Below are 14,231 nucleotides of genomic sequence, written 5' to 3'. Positions count from 1 at the left end.
ACAAAGAACACAGATTCAATTATTATTCAAATTATTTTACAACATTTTTACAAGAACAAAACAACATTAAAGCTGCAAGCAGCAGACGCATGTCGGGCTGCGGCTCAGTCGGAGGGCGTGCATGTAGACGTCTTCACACGTAGGCTTTAATTTGACGTCGCCTGAAGTGGTGAAATATCACTTCCTGTGTTCACTATGTGGAGCTAGAAAACAGCCACAAAGTAACACACACAGCCACTAATCGTAAGTCATGTTGCAGTGTGTGGCCCTAATTATTTTCCTTATACTAAATGCAGACAGTACAGTCTGGGATATGTCCATGATATGTGTGTGTGTGTGTGTGTGTGTGAGTGTGAGTGTGAGTGTGAGAGAGAGAGAGAGAGAGAGAGAGAGAGAGAGAGAGAGAGAGAGAGAGAGAGAGAGAGAGTAAGAGAGAGAGAGAGAGAGAGAGAGAGAAAGGCCTAGTCTTGCTTTTCCTGTATTATGAAGGTGAAAAATGTGGTTGCATCCAAATTACCCGAATGAGTTGGTATGGGTGTCAGAACATGGTATGTATGTGTGTATTGAAAAATATATGTGTGTGTGTAAGTGTGTATGCATAAATATATGTGTGTGTGTAAGTGTGTATACATAAATATATGTATGTGCAGATACAAATGGAGAATTTGTATCATCTTGCAAAGACATATACACACATGCATGTGCAAGCACAGGTCATCAACTCAACAGAATATAACACTTCAATTGTGCAGTACATTTACTGTGTGAGTAACAGATGGATCATCAGGATCCAGCTGATCCTCTCTCAACACTCCTGGATGTTCACTCTCACTCTGAAAGAGATCACCACTTCTCCTTCCAGCTGATGAGAGAAGAAGAAAGAACAGAGGAGATAAATGAGTGTCTAGTGAGACTCACTTGATCAGCTGTCAGTCAGTGATGCAGCACATCCAGTATAAAGAGCAGCAGGGACTTCAGTCCTGTTCAGACCAGAAGTGGAACAGCTGTGCAGCGTAGCTTGCTTCCTTTCAGCTCTCATGTTAACGTGTTGGAGTGAACACACTGAGCTCCAAGCTCACACACCTGCACACACTTTTACTATCAAGTGTGTTTCCTCTGCAGATTTCACTCAAGTACACAGAGGAAATAAAGTGCTGAGAGTCATGAACACATCATTACTGCAGAAACAGAGACATTCACTCATCAGTTTACTGATGGATTTACTGCTGATACATGTCAACTCTTATCAAAGTTTAAAGCTACAGAGTCTCTGTGGGATTTGAAGATGTTTCCTGCTGTTAAATCATCACATGACAATCAGTCAGAGCTCTCAGCTAAACAGCTGCTGTGATTCCTGGACTTCAGCAGAGGTTCTGGTCTGTATAAAGACCACATGGTTACTAAACGTAATGATGCTTGTGTGAAATCAGAGCCAGTGATTTGCAGGCTGCAGTCAGACTGATCTTAGAGCTCTGACAAAGATGAACTGATCAATAGTTTAGTGTTGAAATGAGAGAACCAACACTTTGACATCAGATTTGATGATGAGGATCACTGTCTCTATACATCTTGTAAGGCTGTCAGCTGTAATCCAGCTTTATTTCCTGCAGACATCAACACAACAACAACAGTCGTCTTCACATCAACTCAAACACATGATCAAAACAAGCTTCTGGCTCATCTGATTGGCTGACTGTTCTCTCTCTCTCTGTCTTTTTGTCCAATCCTGAAGCCTGTCACCATTCTCCTCTCACAGCTTCACTGAGGAAAGCAGCACTGAGAAGGTTGGAGCTTCACCAGGAAATACTGGATCTTTGCTTTGATACTGACTGTGTTTAATACTAAACTGATGAAACCAGCACAGACTGACTCCAACTCTCTACTGACCTCAGAGTCTCCAGTCTGCAGTCTGGTCTCTGCTGAAGATCAATCAGCTGCTTCACGTCTGAATCCTTCAGGTTGTTTTCAGTCAAATCCAGCTCTCTCAGATGGGAGGAGTTGCACTTCAGAGTTGAGGCCAGAAAATCACAGCTGATCTTTGACAGACTGCAGTCCTCTAATCTGAATAAAGAATTAATGATGTAGATTAAAATCCATTTATAATCTAATCAGATGTGTTCAGGTTTAAATGTGTAGTTCAACATTACTATGTCCTCATCAATGAGCTTTTCTCTAAAATGAGTAGAGTGACTTTGTCATGTCATGTTATTGTGGATCATCATAATGTCAGCCTTCTACAGACATCATCCAAATGTCACCACAACATTCAGACACATATTCATGTCAACACTGAGTCATAAAATGCTTTAAAGACCTGCATTGATCTCTGTGTGTGTGTGTGTGTGCAGGGATATAGCACCAAATTCTGGGCCCCCATACATAAGCCTCCTGAAGGGGCCCCCCACCCCACCCTAAACCCACCCCTGCCACCCCCCAAACACACACACTGTAGTCTACCCTTAAGTTGTTTTACTATGGTTTGTGAATTGTGTTGTTTTCAGTTTCAGCTCACAGTATTGGAGACCGCAAGGCAGGCCTATTAATGACCCCCAAAGTAGACTATAACACAACTGTTATCATTTACTTACTATAGGTTACTTCAAAAAATTACTAAGGCTACTGTACAATAATATACAAGCACACAAGACTCACCAGTCGGTCAGATTTTACTTTCAAAAGAAATGTAAACAGGTTTCCATAATGCCACACATGGCTTAACATTGCTGTAATGTGATAATGTTAAACTCTGGATCCTTAATAAACAATAAGCAGCAACACAATTCTACATCCAAAAACAAAACATAACTCAATAGTCATTATGACCTCTACTCAAGTCTGCAGTAGAGGATAATGGAGTAGCTGATCCACTTTCTGACACTGTTTCTGAAAGGGACTTTGATTGAAAAGGTAAGATTTAGATTCGCTAAAGGGTAATGGACATTTGCTTTATTATGTGCTAGGTTACTTATGCCATTAACTAGATTTTTAAATTATTATCAGCATCAATATTATCAATAATAACTGCTAAGCATGTTTCAAAATTAGTAGACTGCTGCAATAGTTACAAATAGTATTTTATAATAACTGTTATAAGTCTATTTAGCCTTCACCTAAGAGGGCTATTGATTTTGGTGAGCTTGGATGTGTTAATGGGTTTTCGGCGTTCAACGCAGTCTCACGCATTGGCCGTGAGACACACGCATTTCAAGCTGATTTCAAGCAGTTCACACACTCTCACGCCACACCTGACACAGAGCTCTGTGTAGGAATGGGTCGCTTAACAACCCTTACCGTTAGCGAGTCCTACCAGGCGGAATGAACCATTTTGCATTTTTGCAAGGGGGCGCAGGTAGTCTCAGACAGTCTTAATTTAATTAAAGCAACCTTATTATTGAACTTTCATAGCAACTTTGATTTTATTTTATATTTTATATTTATGACGTTTTTTATAACTGATATATTTAAACAAAAGCCCAGGGCCCCCCTGTGCTTGGGGCCCTGGTACACAATTCCAATTTTTCCCCCAACTTCGACACCCGTGTGTGTGTGTGCGTGTGTGTGTTCTGAAGGATCAACATCAACGATCAGACATTATTCATTAAACACATTAAAGAATATCATAAAGAAATATTTTTCCTTCATCAAGTAAACTGGATCAATTTCAAACAGATATTAGTTGAGAGGATCTTCTCTATACAGATGTGACTCTTTACCAACAATTATAAACATTCATAGACTTTAACAACTAAAAGTGGACATTTTCTACACTTCCTTTAACAATCACTCATCTTTTATAACTACACATTAAACTTTGTACAGTAAAAAATGAAATATGGAAACAAATGAAGTTCATGATGTAAGTTATGTATGTACATAAATTAGGTTCAGTTGTTAAACATTAAGATCAACAATAGTAACAGACAGTCAGTGAACTGACCTCAGAATCTCCAGTTTACAGTTTTGAAAACCACACAGCAGCTTCAGTCCTGAATCCTTCAGCTTGTTTCCAGTCAGATCCAGCTCTCTCAGATGGGAGGGGTTGTCCTTCAGAGCTGAGACCAGAGAAGAACAGCTGATCTCTGACAAACTGCACCACTCCAATCTAAATAAAGTATAAATGATTTATATTTATTTATAATCCAATCAGATGTGTTGAGGTTATAAATGTGTAGTTCAACATTTCTATGTACTCATCAATGAGCTTTTCTCTAAAATGAGCAGAGTGACTTTGTCATTGTGTTATTGTGGATCATCATAATGTCAGCCTTCTACAGACATCATCCAAATGTCACCACAACATTCAGACACATATTCATGTCAACACTGAGTCATAAAATACTTTAAACACCTGCGCTGACCTGTGTGCACCATCAGAGATTTTGGGCTGCATGAAAAGATATCACACTGGGCACCACCAACAGGCACAGGCCACACCAACCATGCACCACTGCTTTAACCATCTTTGCCTATTTACTCTATCTGTGTAGGCTTGCAACTGTCTTGTAGTCCAATACTAACTGTATAATATTTATTGACACTGAGCTGTGAAAATATAACACTGTAGAGACATTCATACAAGATTCTGCATACAGTGGAATTTACTACTTGATGAACGACTGATACCATCTGTAAGTAATGTGCTTAAGACCAACTTTTAAAGTGTAAATGTAATCTTAATGTTAAAATTCTTAAATCAAAAAGTGTATCTCTATAATGATATAATGAACAAAATAAAATCAACAGCAAATTTCTTTATACATAATCAAGATACAACCATTTTCATAATAATAATAATAATAATAATAATAATAATGATAATAATAATAACTTACTACAGACCCCCTTCAGTAATGTTAAGTGACATGTCATTCAGCACAATGCTGCACACCTTCTTTAGTTGTCAGTGGGGCTGCTTCATTTTTATGGGGGGACAGAGGGGCTACTGACCCTGAAAGCTCACCAGGCGCAGGGACAACTGATTTAGGATGAATAGCTGCTAAAAGTTTATCTGCATTGATTAAATCTTAGATAAAATAGAAGTGAAATGCAAACACTCAGAATTTTTAAATAATATCAGCAAGAACCAATGTTAGGGGAGGGTGTTTTCTTTGAAACAGTAGGTGGCATATTGTCACCAAATCAGTTCTCTCTCGTCTTTCTTTGTTGTTCATTTTTGGAAACCAAATTGTATTTTATGAAGCTGTTGAGGCATTATGCTCACGCTGCACTCCTCCTCATTCACATTTCACTGCTAGCAAAAGCTAGGACTGAACCATCTCATGTAAACAGAGGGGGTTGTTTTGGCAATATAGAGGCTTTGGATGGTTAATTTCCGCTAACAATAAGAAAAGTGAAGTATTATTATTGAATGATCACATTGTAAATAAAATATCCTATTAACATCTAATGATGATACGTTAAGAAAGAAATAAGTAGGCCTATGTTCTCATACTTTTTAGGGCCCCTGCCAGTCACATGTCCTTGGATATTAGTTGAGAGGATCTTCTGAATACAGATGTGACTCTTTACCAACAATTATAAACATTCATTGACTTTAACAACTAACAGTGGACATTTTCTACACTTTCTTTAACAATCAGTCATCTTTTATAACTACACACTAAACTTTGTACAGTAAAACATGAAAATATGGAAACAAATGAAGTTCATGATGTAAGTTATGTATGAACATAAATTAGGTTCAGTTGTTAAACATTAAGATCAACAATAGTAACAGACAGTCAGTGAACTGACCTCAGAGTCTCCAGTTTGCAGTCTGGACTCTTCAGAAAACCACACAGCCGCTTCAGTCCTGAATCCTTCAGGTTGTTGTCACTCAGATCCAGCTCTCTCAGATGGGAGGGGTTAGACTTCAGAGCTGAGACCAGAGGAGCACAGCTGGTCTTTGACAAACTGCAGTCCTTCAATCTGAATAAAGAATAAATAATGTAGATTAAAATACATTTATAATCCAATCAGATGTCAGGGGCGATTTTTGCTATGGGCAATGTGGGCAACCACCCAGGGTGCAATCTACTTGGGGGCTCCCTCAAAAAAAAGAAGAAAAAAAAGGAAAAAAGTGTGCCCTCAAAAAATAAAAAAATCGCAAGTTTTCTAGACTAATACCGCTCATTTCCACATCAAGTTGGTGCAGTGGGCGATGAGGCGCCCCTACTATCACGCCAACTTGCTGCTGAGAGTCACGTATACAGGTTGTGTATGTCAGAAGAAAAGGCAAAGGGGAGGGGGCGGGGGATCAACTTGCGACTGCAGAGGCTGTGAGCAGGTTGTGAGTGAGTCTCACTCTCAGAGGAAAAGCAAGGGGGGGAGGGGGGCGGGGGATAGACTGACCTGTGATGATTATGATCCCAGGCCACACAATACAAACTGCTGCTTCCAAATAAATAGTAATAGATTCATAAAATTAATACAGACCTGTTATAGCTACATGTAAGTTATTGGGTTATGTGAAAATGCAATAAATAAATAAATAAATCAATAAAATGCAAAAAAAAAACAACACAAATCTGTGCCTGCATCTACAAGAATTTATTTACATTACGTCAGTCTTGACTCTGGGTATTTGACGGACGGAAAAGGTGATAAAGTCAATGGTCTATCATGACAAATAGCCAAAAAAACCATCAGGTGCCCAGTTCAGGAAGAGAAGGAGAGAAGAAGAGGAGAGACGTTGAGAAGATAAAGGTATGCAGGTCTCTGTGAGTAATGTTAATTGTGCATGTAATGAAACAGTAGCCTATACGCTATTTATTAGCCTCTTGCTAATATGTTGCTACTTAGCCACAGAAGACTACTGTATTTGGTTTTTAGTTTTGCTGACTAGCAACTATTAGAATTTGAGGCATCATGTCATGCAATTAATTTCACCCATAGGCTAGTTTGTGTTTGCAACATAACAAGTGCAAGTTCAGATTGGCCTATTAGTCTGGGGATGTGTTACACAATACGTCCTGACTGTGTAATTTTTAATGCTATACGTGGGTCTATGCTAACTTAAATAACTTCTAATATACATTGACATGACATTTTGTAAGCTATATGTAATATAGGCTAGCTTTTTGAATAATTTGTAGTATGTTATTCCTAGTTAATAGGATGTTAACAAATGATGATACATTGTGCATTATTATGGTTTATTTTAATTGGGTAACTGATGCATGTTTAGTGTGATCTAACTTACATATTGTTTCTTCTTAATTGTAAATTCAGGGGCACTTTTGAAATATTTTGGAGCAGCTCCCACTGGCCAAAATGAGGAGCCATCTACCTCCCCAGCCACACAGGCCTCTGAGATGCTCCTGGAGTCTGATGAGGAGGAGCCATCCACATCTGCAGCCACATCTTTGCAGGACATGTCAGGTGTGTGTGTGTGTGTGTGTGTGTGTGTGCTTGTTTGTGTGTGTGTGTGTGTGTGTGTGTACGTGCTTGTGCATGGAGGGGGGTGTATGTGTGCATTCTTGCATAACGTTTTACTTTTGTGAAAACTATAAATGCTGTGAATAACATGTGTATACTAATGACAATATCATATGCTCTTTATTAGAAATGCCTTGACCAGAATCCCCACCAAATCCTGTGCCTGAGGACGAGCCTCTGTCTACTGACCCTGCTAATTGGCCTTCAGTTCTGACCAACAGAATTCGGATACAACTGGTTTGCAGAGGACCGAGTGAGGTACCGGCTGACTTTGTTTTCCCCAGGAATGAGGTGGATGGAAGAAGTTGCCATCACCAGTATTTCAAGAAGACATTAGTTAATGGTGAAAAGATTCCCAGAAGTTGGTTAGTGTATTCAGAGAACAACAGCAGCCTTTTCTGCTTCTGCTGCAAACTATTTTCTAAGAAGACAATAAACTTAACAAGCTCAGGCCTGACAGACTGGAAATATGCAAGTCATTTGCTCACCTCTCATGACAACAGTCCAGAACACCTCAACTCCATGAAAGTTTAGAAAGAACTGGCAGTTAGGATAAGAAAGGGGGGAACAATTGATAACCAGGAGATGGCACTTCTAGAGGCTGAGAAGATGAGATGGAGAGCAGTGTTGACCGTTTGACTGCGATTGTGCTGTCTCTGGCAGTGAGAAATTTGGCACTAAGGGGGCATACAGAAACGTTGTACACGCCATCTAATGGCAATTTCCTCAAAGAGGTTGAACTGATGGCACCATTTGATCCAATAATGAAAGAGCACCTTAACCGTGTCCAAAAAAGTACCTCTGGTCACACCAGCTACCTCAGTCACCGCATACAAAACAAACTAGTTGATTTGTTGAGCAGCAAGATAATCACAGAAATGGTGAGTGACATCAAGCAGGCAAAATATTTCTCTGTTATTCTTGATTGCACGCCAGACATCAGCCACACCGAACAGCTGTCAGTTATAATTCGTCTGGTGTCACTGACAGAGTCCTGCATAAAGGAACATTTCATGGGGTTTTTGGAGGCAGAGGAATCAACAGGACTGCATTTGGCATCTCTGATTTTAAAGAGACTAGAGGAGCTAAAAGTTCCTTTTGAGGACTGCAGAGGACAGGCTTATGACAACGGGGCAAACATGAAGGGGAAAAACAAGGGTGTTCAAGCCAGGCTTCTACAATTGAACCCATTTAAAAATCAATTTTAAATAATATGACCTGAAAGTACAAATGCACATCAAAAACAATAAGAGAATCAGCATTTAGACTCCTTAAAAATAACATTTCTCTTTCCTTGCAACTGTGCGTCACATGACCCGCAGCTTTAAGGTTTACCTGCGTTAAATCTCTGCAAAAGTGAGAAAGCACTGTGCCATGTGGGGCTCATACCCTGAATTTGGTTGTGGCCGATGCTTCTAAGGCTTCCACTGATGCCATGAATTACTTTGGCACCCTACAAAAGCTTTTCACCCTGTTTTCAGCCTCCATTCAGAGATGGGCCATACTGAAAAAACATGTGGGCATTACTTTGAAGATGTGGACTGACACAAGGTGGGAGAGTAAAGTGAAGAGTGTTGAGCCCCTGAGATATCAGGCAGCTGCTGTGAGAGAGGCAGTGATTGAGGTGAGAGATCACACTAAAGACCCCATTATCAAGGTCGAGGCCCAGTCCTTGTCGGAGGAGGTGGGATATGACATCTTGAGCCAGACACACCATGTGAGCAAGTTGATGCAGTCTCCCAGCATGCAAGTTGATGTGGTAGTCAGTCTTCTCAAAATGATCGAGAAAGATCTTCAAAGCTACAGGGCAACAGGATTTGTGTCAGCACAAATGTCAGCCAAGGATATTTGTGAAGACATGAATGTTGAGGCTGTTCTGCAATAGAAGAGACTGAGGTCCACAAAGCATCACTTCTCCTACGAGGCATCTGATGAGCCTTTGAGTGATGCGCTGAAGAAGCTGGAGGTCACATTCTTCAATGTTGTTGTTGATGCTGCAACTTCAGCCATTCAGGAAAGATTTTCCACATTGGATAATGTGAGAGAGAAGTTTGGAGTGCTCTCTAATTTCCAAAACCTCTCAGACAATGAGCTGGAAAAAGAATGTGAGACCCTGCAAACTACACTGCACTTTAAGGGACACTCAGATGTGGATGGCAGAGAGCTTGTGCAGGAGCTGAAGAACTTGCCTGACCTCCCATCAAAGTCCATGACTCTGCTTGAGCTGCTGACTTTCATCCATGAGAAAGAGCTCGCAGAAATCTACTCCAATCTGTGGACTGCACTCAGAATTGGTCTGACCCCTGCGGTGACAGTAGCTGAAGCAGAGAGTTTTTCCAAGCTGAAGCTTATAAAAACGTACTTGAGGTCCACTATGTCACAGGAGCATCTCTCTGGACTTGCCATCATCAGCATCAATCATACAATTGCACAACAGATTTCGTATGATGATGTAATTGATGATTTTGCATCAAAGAAGTTTTAGATTGCACTTTACACCTGCACTTTCATGTGGTCAAGCACTCCCTGATAGCAATCTAATCACCCAGAAAATGTTTTAATGCCAGTTGTAAAAAGGGTGAAAGTCTGTCTGAGCACTGAATTCAGATTATGTTAATTATTATTAGTATTTTTCACTTATTTATTTTATTAATTTGTTTGTATTTGTATGATGACGGATGTGTGTAATTTACTTTGGTGTTTACATACTATATTTCATTTATTTATCTTATTTTTTGTGTGATGAAGGATTTCTGCAATTTACATTCGTTTTTATATACTTTATTTCATTTATTATCTTATTTTTTGTGTGATGAAGCATTTGGGGGGGGGGGGGTGTTCGCTGATGGTCGGTCCGCCCAGGGCAAAAATCTAGCCAGGACCGCCTCTGTCAGATGTGTTCAGGTTTTAAATATGTAGTTCAACATTACTATGTCCTCATTAATGAGCCTTTTACTCACAACAAGAGTGTGGATTTTAAATTCCTGAAAACATTTAAATTCTACAGATTTGTGTTCAGCAAATCCTGAAAATTATGAACCAAACATTTGAAACTTCACTGAAGGATTTGAATTTAATAAATAGAAATAAATCTACCAAAGCTGCAGTCAGTGAACTCACCTCAGAGTCTTCAGTTTACAGTTTGGACTCTCCAGTCCAGCAGACAGACACTTCACTGATGAATCAGACAGTTTGTTGTCACTCAAATTCAGCTCTTTCAGATGGGAGGGGTTGGATTTCAGAGCTGAGGCCAAAACTTCACAGTGAGTCTCTGAGAGTCCACAATCAGAAAGTCTGTAATGACACAAAAATTACAACATATGTTATCATGAAAGAGGACACTTTATATTTACTTCACAGATTGGATGATGAAACAGTTTGATGCTCATTATTTTGATGAACATTTGTTGATCACATCAGTAGTTCAGATAAAACAAAAATGAAATTTTTTTAGGCATTGAGAGATAAACAGGAAACAAGAGGAGAGAGATCACTGCAGTTATACTGGAAGCATCTTAACCAGTAAGCTACCAGAACACTCCCAGTTCAGCTGATGCTGTCTCACTGTGCTTGAATGAAACAATTATTCTCATCACTCTCTCTCAGACCTGCACACTTTAATCTTTGTTTAGCTTTAATCTTGCAGATTAAGGAGAGAACATGGAGTTACATTGAGGCTTCCATAATGTGCACAGTGTGTCTGTGTGATTCCATGGCTGTCTGCAGTAAGTTAACATGAGGACATCTTGATTAGAAAACCACTTTTACTGTCCACTATTTTTAATGTGACTGCAGGATATTTAGACTCAGTTCAGCTCAGTGAACAGTTCCAGTTGAGAAAGATCATCTCTCTTTGCTACCTTCTCTCTGTGTGTGTGTGAGAGAGGGGGGGGGACTTTAATGTTAATATTAGTATTTTACATTAAGCTGTAGTAATCAATGTTATCTATTACCTATTTCCCCTCCCGACCTCCAGGCCTGAGTCTGAGCTGAAAAGTCCAGAACATTGTGGTGTCCTGTCTGCCTTCAGCTCAGCCTTAATTATTGGCCCATCAAGGGGAAGGGCCACCCCCCCACCTCACACCTCACACTTGTACTGCTGCTGAGTCGGTGACCTGACCATTCCCCCACATGCAGCTTGTTGGAGCATGTGCACAGCGGCATGAACAACACATTTAACACGAGGAGACACAGATGGACACATTTAAGATGGAGAATACAGGATGGATTTAAGTCAGGTATGATTTTAAAATGTCAAATTTAATTTTCACACGTCAGTTAATTGAATTGAATTCACTTTATTGTCCACCTTAGAGGAAATTTGTCTTCAGCTAAAGTCAATTCAACTTAATTCAAGGCTGTTTCTTGTTTTTAAATAAGTTAATGAACTTGAACTTCAGCGACAGACACTGTAAAGTCCAAGGGGCACCTCTGCATCTTTAGTTTGCGTCATGGAAAAGTGGTCAAATTAAAACCTTCATTCCCAAGTTTTTTTTAATTCTTCAAGCCTTTGGTAAATCCGACTCATTTATCTTTATTTAACGGTAATTTACCCGGGGATAGATTCCAGCAGTTTAAGCCTGTGGTGGACAGAACTAACGGCCAACGGAACTAACAGCTCACAGAGCAAACGATGGAAAGAGCTAACTGTGTTAAAAAATTATACAGAAGGTTAGAGGGTTTGTGGTACAATTTACAGCCTTAGTTCTCTGAGGATGTCTGGCTACTGTGTGTGTAGAGTGTAAACACTCAGTAAAGGCACATTTCTAAAGATTATTGTCTTATTCTTGAGGGGGATAGAAATTAGTGTTATTTAAGGGTGTGTGTGTGACCGGTCAGATGTGACTCTTTAAATAAAAAAATTATAAACATTCATTGACTTTAACAACTAACAGTGGACATTTTCTACACTTTCTTTAACAATCAGTCATCTTTTATAACTACACACTAAACTTTGTACAGTAAAAAATGAAAATATAGAAACAAATGAAGTTCATGATGTGAGTTATGTATGAACATGAATTAGGTTCAATTGTAACAGACATTAAAAACAACAATAGTAACAGACAGTCAGTGAACTGACCCCAGAGTCTTCAATTTACAGTCTGGACTCTCCTGAAAATAACACAGCAGCTTCACTCCTGAATCCTTCAGCTTGTTTCCACTCACATCCAGATCTCTCAGATGGGAGGGGTTGCATTTCAGAGCTGAGACCAGATAGTCACAGCTGATCTCTGACAAACTGCAGCAACTCAATCTGAATAAAACATAAATTATGTAGATTAAAATCCATTTATAATCCAATCAGATGTGTTCAGGTTTTAAGTTCAACATTACTGTGTCCTCATCAATGAGCTTTTCTCTAAAATGAGCAGAGTGACTTTGTCATTGTGTTATTGTGGATCATCATAATGTCAGCCTTCTACAGACATCATCCAAATGTCACCACAACATTCACACATATTCATGTCAACACTGAGTCATAAAATACTTTAAACACCTGCACTGATCTGTGTGTGTGTCTCTGTGTGTGTGTGTGTGTGTGTGTGTGTGTGTGTTCTGGAGGATCAATATCAATGATCAGACATTATTCATTAAAACACCTTAAAGCAGTCATTCCCAAATGGGCCGTCAAATCATTTTCAAAATAGTATGATTTTTGGGGGGTGGGGGGTGAGGGGATAAAATAAAAAAGTAATTATTTAAAAAATAAAATAATATAAGAATAATGTTTCAGATGTTGAAACAAAATTATTTTTAAAAGATATTAAAATGTTTAAATTCTCTATGCCCTTGTGTTATTGTCTCTGTCTGTTCACTTGAGAGAAAACGCATCCTGTATGCATCCTCTCTGCACTCTTGGCCTACATCTTCCTTCAGCTCTCCACCTTCATACTGCCAACTGTCTCTGAAATAACTGGTCTCATTCATAAATCCAAGTCATCTACCTGCCAGTTAGACCCACTACCTACCCACCTGGTCAAAATCTGCCTACCTGCCCTGTCCGCGTTAATAACTGACATCATTCATTCCTCACTGACTGCTGGTGTTGTTCCATCATCACTAAAGACTGCTGCAATAACACCAACACTCAAGAAACCTGGCGCCGATCCGAATGACTTGAACAACTTCCGTCCCATCTCAAACTTGCCATTTCTCTCCAAAATAATAGAAAGAAACGTTGCAGCTCAGGTCCACACCCATCTGTCTGACAACAACCTTTATGAACAATTTCAGTCAGGCTTCCGTCCCCTCCACAGCACTGAGACAGCCCTAGTGAAAATCACCAATGACCTCCTGATGGCATCTGACTCTGGACTTCTCTCCATTCTGGTTCTCCTCGACCTAAGTGCAACCTTTGACACTATTTCTCATGACATCCTCCTGGACAGACTAGCCTCCATTGGAATCACTGACATTCCTCTGGCTTGGTTCACATCATATCTCTCTAGCCGCACACAGTTTGTTCAAATCAAGAACCTGAGATCCGGCTGCTCTCCAGTCTCTAGTGGTGTTCCCCAGGGCTCTGTCCTTGGCCCCCTCCTGTTCATTTTTTATCTTCTGCCTCTTGGTCACATTCTCAGGAAATCTGACATACAATTCCACTGTTACGCTGATGATACCCAACTCTATCTTTCCACTAAGCCTACTTCCACTCTGCCACCCATAGCTATATCCGACTGCTTACTGGAAATTAAATCATGGCTCTCACTCGATTTTCTTAAACTCAACGGTGAAAAAACTGAGGTCCTCCTCATCTGTACCAGATCAACCTTAGCAACACTCAACACTTT

The 14,231-nt window shown here is 39.8% G+C and overlaps 1 protein-coding gene across 1 annotated transcript in view; it reads right to left on the bottom strand.

Annotated features, from left to right (window-relative positions):
• Positions 1-773: 773 nt before the first annotated feature.
• LOC128353155 (NACHT, LRR and PYD domains-containing protein 14-like) overlaps positions 774-14,231 on the bottom strand; it is a 31,150-nt gene continuing 17,692 nt past the window's right edge. Inside the window, exons 4-9 of the mRNA XM_053313836.1 lie at positions 12,521-12,694; positions 10,558-10,731; positions 5,755-5,928; positions 3,938-4,102; positions 1,888-2,061; positions 774-862 (exon numbers count right to left, since the gene is read on the bottom strand). Of these exons, the coding sequence (XP_053169811.1) occupies positions 844-862; positions 1,888-2,061; positions 3,938-4,102; positions 5,755-5,928; positions 10,558-10,731; positions 12,521-12,694 (880 nt within the window). The 3' untranslated portion in view covers positions 774-843. The remainder of the gene's footprint in view (positions 863-1,887; positions 2,062-3,937; positions 4,103-5,754; positions 5,929-10,557; positions 10,732-12,520; positions 12,695-14,231) is intronic.

The sequence above is a fragment of the Scomber japonicus genome, chromosome 23 (assembly GCF_027409825.1).
Source record: "Scomber japonicus isolate fScoJap1 chromosome 23, fScoJap1.pri, whole genome shotgun sequence".
Taxonomy (NCBI): Eukaryota; Metazoa; Chordata; class Actinopteri; order Scombriformes; family Scombridae; genus Scomber; species Scomber japonicus.
The sequence above is the reverse complement of the archived record's forward strand: the minus strand, read 5'-3'. Positions and strand labels throughout refer to the sequence as shown.